Source organism: Aulonocara stuartgranti (genome assembly GCF_965226115.1).
Source record: "Aulonocara stuartgranti genome assembly, chromosome: 8".
NCBI lineage: Eukaryota > Metazoa > Chordata > Actinopteri > Cichliformes > Cichlidae > Aulonocara > Aulonocara stuartgranti.
Window position 1 is genome coordinate 4,455,745 of NC_138959.1, and position 16,898 is coordinate 4,472,642.

The 16,898-nt window shown below is 37.8% G+C and overlaps 1 protein-coding gene and 1 long non-coding RNA gene across 3 annotated transcripts; one reads left to right on the forward strand and one right to left on the reverse strand.

The window, feature by feature from the left end:
* Positions 1-8,830: 8,830 nt before the first annotated feature.
* On the reverse strand, positions 8,831-11,091 carry LOC309713060 (serine/threonine-protein kinase pim-1-like; the record flags this gene model as incomplete). Its single annotated transcript, XM_082544398.1, has 9 exons — positions 8,831-9,082; positions 9,229-9,378; positions 9,477-9,663; positions 9,750-9,971; positions 10,068-10,115; positions 10,212-10,306; positions 10,494-10,652; positions 10,754-10,924; positions 11,028-11,091. 9 exons carry the CDS (start codon positions 11,089-11,091, stop codon positions 8,991-8,993), a joined length of 1,188 nt encoding a protein of 395 aa, XP_082400524.1. The 3' UTR covers positions 8,831-8,990.
* Positions 11,092-14,423: 3,332 nt separating this feature from the next.
* Positions 14,424-16,735, forward strand: LOC309713203. Of its 2 annotated transcripts, XR_014278515.1 has the most exons (6): positions 14,424-14,579; positions 15,715-15,846; positions 15,964-16,063; positions 16,182-16,241; positions 16,332-16,422; positions 16,589-16,733. It is a non-coding gene; the product is annotated as an uncharacterized lncRNA (long non-coding RNA). The 2 variants fall into 2 exon arrangements; XR_014278516.1 differs by lacking the exon at positions 14,424-14,579 and having other exon boundaries at positions 15,663-15,846; positions 16,589-16,735.
* The last annotated feature ends 163 nt before the right edge of the window (positions 16,736-16,898 follow it).

Sequence of the window (16,898 nt, forward strand, 5' to 3'; positions counted from 1 at the left end):
GGTGCAAAGACGGATGTTTTGCTCTCAGTTCTTCTGTTTATGCAGAAACAGCCCTGCACAGTTATATAGACAGCTATCTACACACACAAATAAGGACATTTTAAAAGGAATTTGAAGGTTTTAAAATGTCTCAGTCAAACTAACTGACTGGTAAATAGTAACTGTAACTGCAAAAAAAATCATAGGATCCTTTTTTTTAATCTTTGGCAATTCAACTGTCAAACAGTTGCCTCAAGGTGCTTTATATTTTAACCTCCTAAGACCCGAACTCTTCCACGGCATGCATTTTTAATTCCTCTTTGATATTTGGACATATTGGGGCCCGATGAATGTAAAAACAAAGAATTACCAGATTTGATTTTATTTTTTTACCTTATTTTTGTTTTTAAGAAACATGAGAGCCACATATGAGCATATTTGTTTAAAATTTTGAACAGTAGCAGTAGCCTATAATGTCCTCGTAAGTGGATATCAGGCCCTTGTAGAGCAAAATTGAGTATTTTGGTGTAAATAACCCAAAATGTGATGTCCACATATGTGGACACCAGGTCCTAGGAGGTTAAGGTAATGATCCTACAATAATACAGAAAAACTCCAACAATCAAAAAACTCCCTTTCATCAAGCATGGAGGACCAGGCTCGTGGAAGGGCAGTTGCCAGTTGTGCGTCCACGTGTGACCACTTCCAGGCCAGTAACATCTGCACAGTATCCAATCACTACTGAGGACATCATTTGATCTTTTGCAGCCTCATAGAAAGAAGGTCCTGAGTTTGAATCTACCAGCTGGGGTCTTTCTGTCTTTCTTCCCCCCACAGTCCAAAGACAAGAATTGGTGATTCTAAACTCACCCTATTAATGCGAGCCTAGATAAACCACCTCCTGTGTGTTAGCCATGACAGATGGATAGACCCCATGGATATGACCCCAAACTGGATAAGCAGTTTAAAAAATTATAGATATTTTCAAGACAATTTCAGAAAAAAGAAGAATTTTAAACACCATCTGACATACCCCTGGACCTTACTGTTGTTAAATCAGAGCAAATAGTCGCAGGAGGTTCAACACCTGTTAAAAAGGCTGAAACCAGAAAAACAGAAGCTGTTACACAAATATCTCTTTAAATCCTCAACTAAGAAATTTTAAAAAGCCATTTTTAAGATGAAGATTTTACTGAACCATCTGACAAATGTGCTTAAAAAAATAATTGCATTACATTTCATATTTGCTACATCTGGGATAAAAAAAATGCTTAAAAATGTATTGTGTAATATATTTCGATTTTTTCAGGAGTCAAAAAAACACACAGATGATGTTGAAGGCTCAAAAACTCCAAAAAACCTCATGTATCACATATGGTACACTAGGCGTTGAAGGGATATGGGCAAAATGCTTAGCTGTCCACATACTTGTGGACATATGTTATGACATATGATACATGTTATGTTAGTACAATACTATATTATTAGTATATTTGCCGAAATATCAAATATATCGAGTCAGTCTGTAACATTAAACATTATTATTTTCCATATTATCAACAGCAGCATACTTTTGTTCATATAAGTTCAAATGTGCGTGGATCATTGTTTTCTTTGTAAGCCTTTGTACAGTTTTCAGTATAACCTCCCTAAATACTTTGTTATTCTGTGAATATGTTATTTTTACAATATATAGTTGTTTAAATTAGGATTTATGCATTTGTGTATTTTACGTGTATAAAAAGGTCTTTGATCATTTTATTAACATAGATCAGTTTTGTGTGAATTGATTAGGTCCTTTAAGAAGCAGCAGGCTGATATACGGACTGTGGGTCATGGGGACAGGTCAAATTAGAACTTGAAGTTGTTTTAAATGGCTTAAAGTTAATTAAATTACCCTCTGCCAATCAGGCTCAGACAGTCAATAGTCTTTACAGTCACTATATCTAGCTTTGTTGTAGATGTTTTGCCAATATTATATAAAGGAGTGAGCACATATACGTTAGTTAAGTCAAATATTTCTAAAAATCCTCCCCTTTCACTGCTTTTTATTTTGCTTACATATTTCAAACTCAATTAAATTCTGAAGAATCAATAATTTTCTATGAGTTGTAAAAATAAAAAATATATTTCAATCCAAATATAGTTACAATAAATTCTCATCTGATGCTCTTTAAATAACCTTTCTCCATTCATTTTTAGCACTTTTTATATCAGCCTCCTAATAAAAGTGAGATGCAGGAGTGGCAAGATCTTCAGTAACACATCAGTAACTGTGAACTTGTATTCAAGCTACACCACTCAGTCCAGAACAACGTGCTACTGGTATCTTACACAAAGCAAACAGGCTCCTGATAGCACTGCTGCACTTAACTCCATTATCATTCTCTGGATTTTCATTTTCATTGGAAGTTGCAGTAGAGCTTAAGCATGCATTTCGTAACTGGATATATCTGGATAACAACTGTGGTCAGAGTAAATTAAGTAAAAAAAACTTGACAGAATAGCGCAGCAATAAGGACACATTTTCAGGTTTGAATATGTTACTGACTGTAACTATAATAAAGTTTTAATGAAGGTAGAAAGGTGGAATTTTACGAGTCTACAAAAGGAAAGTTATAAATTGATTTTTTTGTTTTTATCCATTTGTGAGAGGGGCTTCCAGACTGGACAGTAGCTACAGGAACAGATGGATGCGGTGGGCTCACAAAGGTCGAGTGTTGGCTCATAAAGCAGCTGAGACCTGCCAGACTAAACAGTGCACCCTTGTGTCACTCCTCTTTCACTGCCCTCCCTGTGGCCCCTCGGTATCACACACTGAGTGCCAACTTTTACACTGAGTCGAAAAACCAGCAGTGGAATTATTGACGTTCGAATTCATGCTGGGGCCATGATGTGTTGGCAAGACAAGTGCTTTCTTTCTTTTTCCTCTCCGCCTCTCTGTTTTGCCTTTCTGGAATTGTGCCCAGTGCAACAGCTGGCACTAGCTGTGTGGGTTAAGATGATTTGGTTATTATCCTGTGGTAGGAGTTCTCTGTGAGCCAGGTGCACAAGACCCTTCCCTACCATGTGGGCACCGGCCTGAAGGAGCTGCTTCACAGGCTCAGGGACTTTCCCTTTTCTTTCCAAGCATTCCAAATAAATACAGTTCAAATAAAGAAATGGTGTAAGACAAATATTTGAAGTTACAGGTTTTTATCTCAGATAAAAGATGATTTTAATATTAAGCTGGGGGATAACTTTTACTGATTGGCCGTATAATCATTCTTTCCATACTTTAAAAAACATGATGCTAACTTCAGGCATCCAGATTAATCAGGTATTCCGACTAAAGCTTATAACTTTCTCCGGTACTCTGGGAAAAAAAGTAAGATTTCTCCTTTTGCATCAACTTACTAGCAACAATCATCAGTAAGCTAGCAGCTCTTAATAACTAGCATCCCTGGAGTATTTACAAGCGTTCCTATGAAAGGGATTCATTATCCTCAGCTGGGAACTAGCATTAATTAGTTAATATGTTAACAAGTTAATATAATAGTTTCTAGCATTAGCATTAACTAGCATACCCAGCCTACAAACTTGCCTTCCTAGGCTAGCAACTAGCATTCCTAAGATAGCTACTATTAACAACCAACCTACACTACTGACTAGAATTTCTAGGCCAGCAACTAGCATGTTTAAGCTAGTAATTATTATTACCTCACATCCTTATAATACTGACTAACATTCCTAGAATGATAAATAGGATCCCTAAGTTGGTGACTATTATTAACTAGCATCCCTGCACTAGTAACTAGCATTGCTAGGTTACTACCTAGCATCACTAAGTTATCATCCCTTAAGCTCCCAATTAACACTCCTAGGCAAATGAGTGACAATATTAAACTAAAAGCGAGCATTAATTAATAGAACCAGGCCTATATTTCTAAGCGAGTATGTCTAAGCTAGAAACTAGCAGAACTAAGATAAGCTGCCCATAGGGTTTTCAACTTTTTAACTATAAAATAAGGGGCACTCTGGTGTACCAGAAGCGCAGTGCACAGCCAGCTGGGCATAGTGTAATAAGAAAAAAAATATTCAAATAAAATACTGTAAATAGGGACTTCAATCACCCAGTTTATTATGCTACACAGACAAAACATCACCTTATTTTTACAAATCACGTATTACTCTTCACATCTAATGTGCATAATGGGCCGTCACTGAATGTTGTGACTGGGCAGAAACAATCATCTGATACAACTGCAGTCAAATCAGATTTAAGTGGCATTACAGGTAATGGTCAATATATACAGGACATCTGAGGTAGAATAAGAGACGAACCATTTTTGCTGATTATACAGGATGTCCCAGCTAAAACGGGCAGTTGGCAACCCTACCTACACAACAATGGTCAAAGAGAAGTACAAGTTCTCTTTAATTAAGAAATATTTCCATAATAAATTAAGATAATTCCAAGAAACCTTGGAATTATATTTTCTGTATTTTCTATACAGAAAATACACAATTTCCAATTTTTTTCTTCCAAAACACTTTGATTTACATCAGTTTCACAAGTTGCTTATCCGCCAATAATAAGGTATAGATTTTTGTCAGCATGCAAAGCTTAAAAAGGAAGTAAAAGCACATTTTTACACATATATTCTGTAGATAAAAGTAATGTGGAAAGACACTATGAATTTGATTCTGTAAAAATAGTAGAGGTATACAGTTTCTTGCATATTACACTAATTTCTTTATGTTTCAGTTCTGGGACTCCACAGTAGCTTTGCATGACCTTTTGTATATTTATCTTATACGATCCATTTTTGTAGTCTTTTAGCTCATCATCCTTCTTAAACAAGACCTTTCAGCTCTTGTCTCTTTAAGACCCCCCTCCTTAAAAGTCCTCTGTTTTATGATTAGCAGACTTCTGGAAGTTTACTGAGGGGCAGCACTGAGCGTTTTTGAACTGTACTGATCATTCAGAAAAGTAAATATTAGACCATTGTGAAGCCTGAACATTTGGTCCACATATGTTCATTTTAATATATGTAACAAAAAATAAGAAAAAAGGTAACATCCATATGACGAGTAGAACTGAAAACAGAAAGAATGTTTGTTTGTTTTTTCTAGATAGAAATTAAATTTTAAAATAAAATAAAGACAATGATTAAGAAAAATAACACTGCGCTTAATGCTTTGCCTAAATATGAAAAATGACGTATGTGGTCCTTAAATCAACTATAGCTGCAGCCACTATTTTCCAGCCACTGTCCTCACTTTCTATACGTGAAGTGAACACATGTTATTCACCACATTATTTGTAACTGACTGGCGTATTTACTGGCCTGTTTTGGCATCACAATTGAATTTTGTCAGAGTTCCTCCATATTTGTTTATGTTTAGACTCTTGCAGGAAAACATTTTGTACCTTATGTAATCACGTCTTTGACCATGGCAGTCACAGCAGACGCCAACAGAGGCTGTGGTCTGCTTTTCAAAGCAGAGGAAAAATAATGGAACAACATTAGATTGCTGAAATATTTCAGCGCTGACTGTGTCAGTGCATTTAGACCAGAGTTTACCCTTCAAAGAGTGTTTGGGTTGTCCTCAGGACTGTCTGGAAAAATCTTAAATCCATGAAGACCATCTGCCTCCATCACTCTGAGGGAAAAAGGTTGTGTAACGGGTTTACCCAAATCAGACCCGCAAGCTGTGATAATTCCTTTAGATTACTTTCCAGTAACTTACATTACCCATTCAGTCAGCCATGTAATTCACTACAACTAACTAGAAGGTGTTATAGCTGCATGAAGAGAAATGTGTCTCAATACTCAAAAGTGTTTCAAATGCATACAATATGATCCAAAAGCGTAAACTAAGATTTAGAAACGTGTACATTTACTTGTGCGTCATTTTTGAGGACTCACAAAAGCATGGTCCAATCCACACAAACACAAAGCAGTCTGACCACATGTAAAACTATTTAACAAATAGGTATATCCAAACCCAAAAAACTATAGACCCCCTATGCTAAGCAAGCCTACCGCAGACATGAACGAGACAGATAAATATGAAGGCATGCCGGTGTTGTGCCAAAAAGTGATTGTCTGCCAAAAACTGATTTCCGGTATTTGCCAAAAACTGATTGCTCGTATTTAAACTGCTATAAGTAACTTGTTGGGCTATAATATGTGAAACATATGTCAAATGCATCCCTCATGGATGACATAAAGTCATCTTGAGCCACAAACAACATTCGTGTAACAAGGTAGAAGCCGCAATCAGTTTTTGGCAGTGACTTTTATATAACCTTTATTTATGCAGTTAAAAAAATCTCATTAACATTAAAAATGTCTTTTGTAAGAGGTAAGTTGGCCAAGAGGACAGCAGACATGGCAGCAAATATTACAATATTTCTGTAAAAATATTTTAAGTGGGGATAAAGGACCGGATTGGTTATACTGTAAGTACAATAGCAGAGAGTTGTAAAGATACTTGAAAAACAGATATTGTTTTAATTCTCTATATAACCCCTTTATAAACCCTGTTCACCGAAGTCTATTTACAAACATACGTAAAGATATTACACATAAAAAATACACAGAAACATTGGAAATCAGTTTTTGGCAGACAATCACTTTTTGGCACAACACCGGCTCGGTCAACAAGGTCCGCATCAGGTGTTGAGGAACCAGGGCACCCTGACGAGAAGTGGGCTACTGGAACAAGAAGGCATCGGTGGGCAAGAGACGAAAACAGGGCGTTGTTGGAATGCTACTACGCAAGTAACCCTGGCGGAAGGGCCTACATGAATAGGATGAGAGACCTATGGATTCTTCGATATCCAACATCCACAATGACGGCGAAACAACTAGTAGCTCAGTGTTCCAACATTTTTCATCTGCAGTCTGGAGGTATTATAAAGTTGATGATAACAACATTGCCATAGCAAACTGTGAGATATGTAAACTTGGGAAAGCGACCCACTTCAGTACTGGAAAGAACATGCTAACCAGTTTCCCTCTATGGCTGCAACCCAATATCTCAGTGCCCCCTGTAGCTCTGTGGACAGTGAGAGACTTTAGTGCCGTTGCAAACGTCCTTGATGAGAACAGAAACAGGCTCAAACCTGACAAGGTAGAGATGTTAGTTTTCATTAAGAGAAAACACACATTTCCTTCTGTGAAACTTACTGCTATGATGACAGTAAGAGTTAGGAGTGCAGTTTCTAAAACCACATTACTAGCTTTGCAAACACTGTGGCACTTTTATTTTTTTATTTGTTTACATGCCTGCCGGATATTTAAGTTGAGGTGCTATTTGTTGTTATATTAGTCTTTTTTTATATTTACTGTTGCACTAAAGTCCATAAGTGAAGAATTTATGTTATTTATTACTTGATTGTTCAAGCTACCTCACAAAAGTGCTTTGTTTGTTAACAGAGTTGTTGAACGTTAAAATAAAGTGAATTAAATAAAAAAAATGAGGAACATCCAGGATCTGTTTCTTCGTTCTGCTTCATTCTTTTTTTATGTATTATTGAAGTATTGGATCGGGACTCGGTATCGGTAGATACTCAAAATCAAATGACTCAGACTCGAGGGCAAAAAAACATGATCAGCACATCCCTAATTGACACCTTGCTTGGACACTGAGTGGCAAATAGCAAAGATTGCAGATGAGTGCATTTAATGTTTTTGTCTTGTGTAGCCATTCTAAAGCTAAACAAAGGACAGGCTTTGTGTATAACCTGTGGTATGTAGCATACACATGTAATATAATAGAATTTTACACATCAGCTGAAACAAAACCTTCTTGGATGGTCTCGTCGATTAAACATAAATCCATTTCATTTGTTAGATAATTGCACTAAAATGCTGTAAAGAGCAAAAAACGCACAAACATTGTCAAGTGAACCAGTTCGCAGACTTCAGAAGGCACTCACAGCAGTTGTTGCTGTCACGATTGAACTTGAGCTAATGCAGTAAAATGAGACACTCCAAGACCTGATGGTAGAGAGATGAACCAGAGCATGACCTTCAATGCAGACTGCAGAGTTCACAAGTTGCTTAGCGGTCACATTAGGGTCAACTTTTGAGATAAGGACGGTGAGGTACGTTGTCCTCCCATCATGGTGAATTGTATGTGTGGATTACATAGATTTATGTTTTATAAGACATTAAACCTGCAGTGTTCCGGTCAGAAACAGCACTGGACCATTTTTGTGTTTGGGCGTTTCGTCCAAGTGAAGCAATGAAAACTCACAACTGCATTTCTTAGCATGACAGGACAGGATGATCACACTGACGTGTTTAAGACGGGAAATTCACACACTTTAACTTTCAAAGAAATTGTGATGCATTAGTACAAACAAATAATTATTATAATTATAACAAATTAAATCAATTTCAGTGAAAGGTTTATGTGATATAAGCAGACAGGCGATGCAGGATGAATTATTCAGATTTATTTATTAATTAACTGATAAATTTAGATTGTCCAATTACTGTTGCTGCTAATTCCCTGATTAATACATTTCTTTAGATTTGTCAAATTTTTTGGTTAAATTGATTCATGAATAATTAATTGATCACTGATCAATTAATTATTGATCAGTGCAGCAATACAGGTTGCTACTATGCACCTGTATTTATAACTCAGGTTCATAGTAGCAACTCTTTTTAACCCAGCACAAGCTCTCTAAGAAGACGAGGAAAAACTCCTCAAAAACTTGAGAAGAAACCTCGGGAAAGGCAATTCAAAGAGAGATCCCCTTACCACGGATTGCTGGGGGTGGGTGGGGTATTTTCCATTTATGGACAGAAACCATGTATGGAAAAGACAATACATGGAAGTTCCACTTCGATCTCGTGGTTTTTGTGGGGTGCCTCTACAGGGGCAGGACTGTAAAAATGACATAATTGTTAAAAACATACACAGATATGTGACATGGCTTCAGAATTTGACCAAATACTTCTCTGTTAGAGCTTATGCTCTGTAACCCTGTTGTGCTTGGAGTCGATAAGTCATTTGAACCAGGGATGATTTCGAAGTTCCTCTAGGGTGAGGCGGTCTTCATTTTTGGCTGCCAGGCAACCTAACAGAAAACTCTCGCAGTCTGTTTGGAAATATAATAGAGGGTGGGGTTCACGTTTGTCATACAAAAATCGATATGTGCGTTACCGATACAGATAACACATTAAACAGAATTTTCTGTTTTGTAACGCAAATCACGACAGGTTAACGAATTAACATCTGGCTTACTTTCTGAAATATCAGTACGCTTCGAATACATGTTCTTGGAAGAGGTGATGTTGTGTAACAGCCTATCCATCACTCTGCCCAGCTGCAAAACTGTGATGCAATCGGCTTTGGTGGCGTTAAACAGCAAGTTTAGAGCCGGTGATTTTCTCCCTAAAATCCAAAGAGAAATTATTAATGGTAAGAAATGAATGTGGACACAAGGCGTGTGGGCAGGCAAGAACATGTAAACAATGAGGCTGATGACCTACCATTTCTTCGAGTGACTGCTTCTGGTGTAAAAAAGACTCCACAGCCAAAATCAATGTATTTGACACGCGGACGTGCTAAACGTTCAGCTGAGTTTTCAATTATAATATTGTCTGTCTTAATGTCTTGATGGAAAACACCCTTGGAGTGCATTTCAGTGGCTGCATCTACCAACTGTCTCATTATGACCTGACAGACAAACGAAAGATACATTAAAACCATAAGATCTAAATTATTCATAAAAGACAAATATTTTATTCTTGCTACTCACTGACCTTAATGTCGCTCTCACAAATCCTTTCTCTTCTGTTTGACAGGTAAACGTCCAAGTCTATGCCGTTTTTGCCCCCTTCAAAGACCATAATAAGTTCTTTTTCTAAGTCATACCAGTCGAGTAAAACTGGGGTCACATTGCTGCTTGTAGCCTCTGGTCCTGCCCCCACTTTTATCAGCAATGCCACCTCCAGAGGAATCTTGGTCATTCTACCATTAAGAAGCTTTAGAAACAGAACATCCGGGTCAGTTGTCAAACATTAGGCTGTTTGAGGTACATGCTGCCCGAAAAACAACCGAAAAAGACAAACATCTCATACCATTGGCTGGCGGTAGAGCGACTTCTGAGGAACATGTTTTATTACCACCTGCATTAAAGAGAAAATGTGTTTGAGAAAAAGCACGTAGAGAACAGGATGAACTACAAGAAAACATGCGTAAAGTGCACACATAAGAAGCCATACTGGGAAGTTGTCTTCTCTACGTTTTCCAAAGAACACTTCCCCATACTGTCCTTCACCCAGCATATCCTGCTCGTCATATTTTTCTTCAAAGTCCTCTACAGAGAGACAAAACAAACACGGGGTTGTGATTAGTTGCATGTAGGAAAGCTGACATCGTCTCATTTTACACATTCGTACAGGCTCTGTTGGAAGCTTCCTAGTGATTACCAGATGGATGCCAGCTAAATTCTGAGAGCTTGGGAAGGGGCTCTCGTTTAAGGTGTGATTTGAACTTTTTCTTACCTGTAGTGTGACCGTTGTATGTGCTAGGTAAAGGATCATCTGTTTCATAGATGGAGTTGTTAGACTCCTCCTGTGAGCTTGATGTCCTCCTCTTTTTACTGCGTGGTTCTTTTGTTCCATCGCTGCTCTTTTGTTTGCTGCTCTTCTTTCTGGAAGCAGCTGCATAAACAAAAATCAATTAGACCTCTGAACTCCACACAGGCCTACAGATGATCAGAAACTATAAAACAAAAAATAATCTCTGTGAATGTCTCACTTACACTTCTCAAAGAAAACATGGCTGGGGCCTGGGGTTGGACTTTCGCTGTCCTTTCGTGTTTTGGAAGCTTTTTCCAATCTCTCTGTGGAACCATCTTTTCTTTTGGAGCTCTTGATTCGCCCATCTGACGTCCTGTCCTCTATCCTGAAGGACCAGGGCTCAGTGTGGCGTTCTGCAGTTTGTAAAAAAATCTGTTTGTTACTGCTGAATCAAAGCACCTGAAGTAAAAGCCTGTAATTTAAGATGAATTGACAGGTAAAGGAGACTTCACTCACCTAGATATTTACTTACACCCACAGCACGTGGCGTAGCAAAGGTCGGCCAAGATTTTGACGACATATCGGAAACTGGTTCAAAATTGTTCTCCCTGGACTAAACTCACTTTTAACTATTTGATTTTGTATGTAGTTGGAACTTTGAAAGGTCCCTTTTTAAAACTGTTTTGATGACATCACGGAACTTAACATTCTAATATATGCAAACTGTCTCTGCGTGGCTACACAACATCAAATTAAATCACAACAAAGGAGTAACAAGCAGGAGCAGTCTTACAGTATAGGTCACATGTTTGTCAGCATACAGAAGTGAAGTGAGCTATTCTGTTCATTTAGAAAAATTAACGCCTGCTTTATTAAAAGAAAACCAATAAATATAAAAATAAAAGAATGCAGGAATAGAGACAAAGCCCAGATGTCCAAGTTTTGCAATGGGACATGAAAGCAGCTCAGGGAAGTTGACAGTGAGAAATTTGTCTCAAAAGCTCACCATGCTATCTGTGTGTATGAGGTGAAGCACATACATGTAAGGTTCTTCAAACCAGCGAGAGAGATGTTACATGAAGTTTTAGACATTTCTACGCACAGAAAGGTTTTTGAACGAGAAGCTTATCCAATTCGTGGAGCTGAGCTTAATAAATAGTGATTATTTATGCACAATTTATTTAGGTTTGGATATATGCATTTGTAAAATTGTTATACATGTGGTTAAATTGCTTCGTATTTGTGCGTGGACTGAAGCACGCGTTTTTGAGTCCTCCAAGATTACACACAAATCACTGCACACATTTTTAAATTTGGTCATTCAGTGTCCCACTTGTCATTCTGGATAGCCCTGACCAACACCCAACGCACAATAATGTCACGAAAGCATATTTTTGGTAATTAGTATCCCATAGCTACTAACTGTTATCCTTAAGCTAGTAATTAGCATTAACTAACGTCCCGATGCTAGTAACAATCATCCTTTTTGTGCCAATCACCAATAATTAGCATTTCTAGGGTAAACCTTTTCCCAAACTATTAAAACTACCCATATGGCAAAGAAATAGAAAAAACTTATAAAAGACTTGCGTCAGCTTTAGCTTGCTAGTGAATCATATAAGGCTTAATATGATTTACTCATGGGGCAGCACGGTGGCATGGTGGTTAGCACTGTTGCCGCACAGCAAGAAGGTCCTGAGTTCAATTCCAACATCAGGCCGGGGTCTTTCTGTGTGGAGTTTGCATGTTCTCCCCGTGTTTGCGTGGGTTCTCTCCGGGTACTCCGGCTTCCTCCCACCGTCCAAAGACATGCAGCTTGTGGGGATAGGTTAATTGGATAACCCAAATTGTCACTAGGTATGAATGTGAGTGCGAATGGTTGTCTGTCCCTGTGTGTTAGCCTTGCGACAGACTGGCGACCTGTCCAGGGTGTACCCTGCCTCTTGCCCCATGACAGCTGGGATAGGCTCCAGCGCCCCCCGCGACCCTGAAAAGGATAAGCGGAAGTGAATGGATGGATGATTTACTCATGAAAGTGGCCACTTTCTCATTACTTTCATATATTGTTTTAGTAAGTATCCAAAACATACAAGTTTCATTTATATAAATGTTCAAGGGATCTTACATCTGTTTTCACTCTTGTATGCTTTTCATACAAGTTTCACACAAGACAGATACAAACCTTAGAAGATTTATATATATCTTTTCCATACTGACTGCATTTTTTTTTAATCCTGCCACCAGGGGAATGTTGGTCATTTTTCCCATTAAGACCATTCTGGTCAGTGTTCAAACATTACATGTACATGTTACAGGAAAAACAACAGGAAAAGACAAATCTCATCATTGGTAGGCAGTCGACTGCTGAGTAACATGTTTAACAACCTCCTGCATTATAGAGAAAATGTATTTTAGAAAAATCATGTACAAAATCGATGAACTAGAAGAACTGTAAAGTGAACAAATAAGAAGCCATACTTGCGTTTTCTAAAGATAGGCCAAAACCTTGCTGCATCCACCCCTTCATATTTTTATTCAAAGTCTTCTGCAGAGAGACAAAACAAACACGGGGTCGTGATTAGTAAAGCTGACATTGTCTTAGCTTACACTGTAAAAAAAGTCAGTAAAATATACAGCAAAACACCGTCAAATTCCAACGGTAATGGAACGTAAAACCAAAAACTTCCTTTTACTGTATTAAATAGATTGAATAACCGTTAATTGTGAGACTGGATAAAACTTTGTTTTTTACTGTAATAAAATGTTGAAATTATAAATATTTTCTGTGAAAACAAATAAATATGCATACATTTTACAATTACATATTGTAATGTTGAAAATGTCTGAAAAACTTAGATTTTACGGTATTATTTGAGTAAAACTACATCTTTTGGGGTTGTGCACATTGGAATTCACAGTATAAAGCTGTAGATTTTTAAGCAAACAAAAACATTCATTTTTACAGAAACAAGATGTTAAAAAATAGGGTCCACCGTAATAATACAACCAGTACATACCATTAAAAAAAAGCAAATATCAGCAGTGAAAGACAATAAAACTGATAGTATTTTTTTATTTTAAAATTCAGATACTGATATACAGATTAAAAGTTAGGCCTGCAGTATATCATTGTTAACCTTCTGATAAAAAAATCAACAGCAAAAGAAGATGTTAAAAATAAAGTTTATGATTGTGAATAAAATTGATTTCAATAATCTTTTTTAATTATTATTTTAAAACAACTTTATGTTGTTGTGTTTCACGCCATATTATCAGACCACCTTAAGTGGGTCCGCCTTAAATTTTGAATTTGTGTGATCGCTGTTGATTGGTAGCTAAACTGCTGGTAAACTGTGTACAGACGTTTTACGTTCGAATTGCAGAGAAAAAAAATCTGGTAGCAACATTGTGCAGTATGAGCGAACCATTTCACCAAAAAAAGGGGAAGCAAGGCAAGACGTGGCTGCAGCGGTCTGCAGACGTGACTTCCGAACCTCCTAAAGAAACAAAGAGCGACGTTACATTGCGGGATGACGTCACCTGAAAATGACCAATAGCGCGGCGCGCTGCTGAGCTGTGTGCCAACCGCTCTTTTTTTCATGCAGGAGACTCAAGTTGGCTTCGCTAACGGACACAGTTTTGAACTCGTATATTAGCGCCATTTATTGCTGCTTGGACCACAGCATCTTCGGAATTTGTAGACATCGGTGAGGTGAGTACATGCAACTTCAAGTTATCTCTGTTATAAAAATCCACCAGCCCAGCGTTTATAGATAATTTTAGCAGTTCGTTTTTTATGAGTGAGGTTGTGAATTTAGTTAGCATTTGTGAGTTGAGTTAGCATTACTGTTGCGAGGGAAGCATTGCTCTGGATTAGTTTCTGTATTTGGCGTGCTTAATTCGCTAGGGAGGAATTACCAAAGTACTTGGAGTTATGTTAACGTGTAATTTCTGTGGTAAGGTAGTTCAGTCATCAAGGGGCTACGTGCTTCATTGTAAACTGCATCGGAATGAGCCACGTTGTTTCTTTCGGTGTATTGAAGCAGGCTGCAAGCAGACATACACCAGGTATGGCGCGTTTAAGGCTCATTTTTACCGAAGACACTCTGCCCCCACCCATGTCACTGGTGTGGCGGTGGTTTCTTCGTTTACATGTGCAATGGCGATGTGTGAACGTCAGTGTCAGAACTCTAAAGAGTTAATAGCTCATCTGAAGAGCCATATTGTGGAAGGACACGTGGTCACTTGTCCAGTAAGAGGATGCACAAATACCTTTAGAGTTAAATCATCTTTTACTGCTCACATGTCACGTAAACACAGAGTTTTCAGACAGCAGCATTGGTGATTTATATAGAGAGTCTGCATGTCAATCATCTGTTCCAACCACATCAGATGACTTTGTACCCTTGATTTCCGAGCCTGCTGCACAGTCTATTACACATGAAGATAACATGGAAATGCCCCCTGAATTCTGTGATCTTTTTCTGAGAAACGTTTCACTATTCTACTTAAAATTGCAGGGTCAGTTTCTACTGCCTGCTTCAACCATACAGAACATTGTAGAGGAAATGCAGAACATGCATGAGTTGGGACAGACATACAGTTTGGGTAAACTTGCATCACTGTTAAAAGATGACACATCATTATCAGAGGAGGACATCAATAAAGTCTGCGAGTCTGTCAAAAGCTATGATCTTTTTTCTGCATGTCATACCGGGCCATTGAGGACAGTGCACTCCAGAGCTCAGATCTTTAAAAAAGCCTTCAACTATGCGGAACCAAAGAAAATATTTTTAGGGAGAGATGAAAACAGAAAAGATAGGTTTGCCTATTATGTGCCTTTAAGAGAGACTTTGAGATGTCTGCTAGAGTCTGATCTGTGGCAGAAATCAGAAGAGCCCTCTACTGAGCCTCCTGCTGATGTTCTGTGTGACATAAGTGATAGTAAGCTGTTTTAAATAAAATGATTTTTTTGGTCAAAACCCATTGACTTAATTGATTTCTATCCATTAACATCTTACATGAAGTATGGGTACCAAATGGTTCCACTGAAACACAGTGTGCTGTCACAATAATGGTGCTGTTAGTTTGGTACTTACGAAACACTGTATAAAAGTGTAGTATCAGGCAAGATCAGCTTCACATTTTAAGACCAAAGGTACCACTTGGTGTAAATTGACCTTTATTCACATTCTTTTATCAGACATCTTGGAAATGGGGGGCAGCATAAGGAGTTCCATTACTAAGGTGCTGCCGGACCTGTCTGCCTCAATCCTTGAAATTGTACTGGAGGCACTACAATCATTAGGAGTGGAGACATCTGAGAAACAAACCAGTAAGTATTATGATTTCATTGCACAATAGCCATGAAGGACTTTCTGTTTTTTCTATTATGCTTTGGCCAAGGTCCAAAAAGTACAATTAATCTATTGTTTGTGATATTGTTTTACAGCACCAAATATGGAAATTTCAAGCCAGGCCAGCATATCGTCTCCATCTGTTTTAAGGTTTAAGGGTGGTGGCACAGCTAAGACCCAAGAGTCTCTTTCAAGGTTAGTAAAGTAAACAGATTCAAGAAGATATTTTACACATTTCTTTGTCGTCTGTCTCTAAATCTTATTTTGTCTTTATTATGATTAAAAAGGTTTGTTTTGTTCCTGCCCTTTTCAGACACTGAATTTGAGCAGAAACCATAAGGATACTCAAAGGACCTGTGACTCTCAGGAAATGGTGAGATTTCAGGTCATAATCTTTTTTTTTTCCATTAAATTAATTTTCCTTTTTCCCTTTACAATATTGCTGTTTTGTTTTTGTAAACAGCATCAAATGAGAGAGACAGATGAAACAGTTTCAAGACAATGGCAGGAAAAAAATGCTGAAGATTGAAACAAACCTTGGCTGGAAATATTTGGTATGTGTTTTACCGTAAATCAAATTGTTGAAAAACATTCAGCTACACTGTAACACAGGGAAACTTGATTTGCACTTATTTTGTTACTTTAATTTCTTGTCTCATTATTTTTGTCAGTTATTATTGTTTATGGTGTATGCCCTTCTTGTTTTCCTTCTGAATGCAGAAGGTATCTAGCCAGTCCACAATGAACGCTTCGTTGCACCCCATGAGTCTTCTGGCAGAAATGATGGCGGCTGTATTCTTTGGTTTCCCTAAACATCACACCCTGCCTGTTTATACGAGGCTCTTCAATTAAGTTTGCACCCAAAGATTCAATAAGAGGTAAGCAGTGGTATTATTCAAGTTTTGCTAAAGAAAGATGGACAGGAGACACTAATCTTAATCAGCCGAGCTCAGGTTCATGTCCAGGTGAGCAGTTTCATACGCTATAAAATGTAGATTGAATGATAGGTCTCATCACCATGCATTCAGCC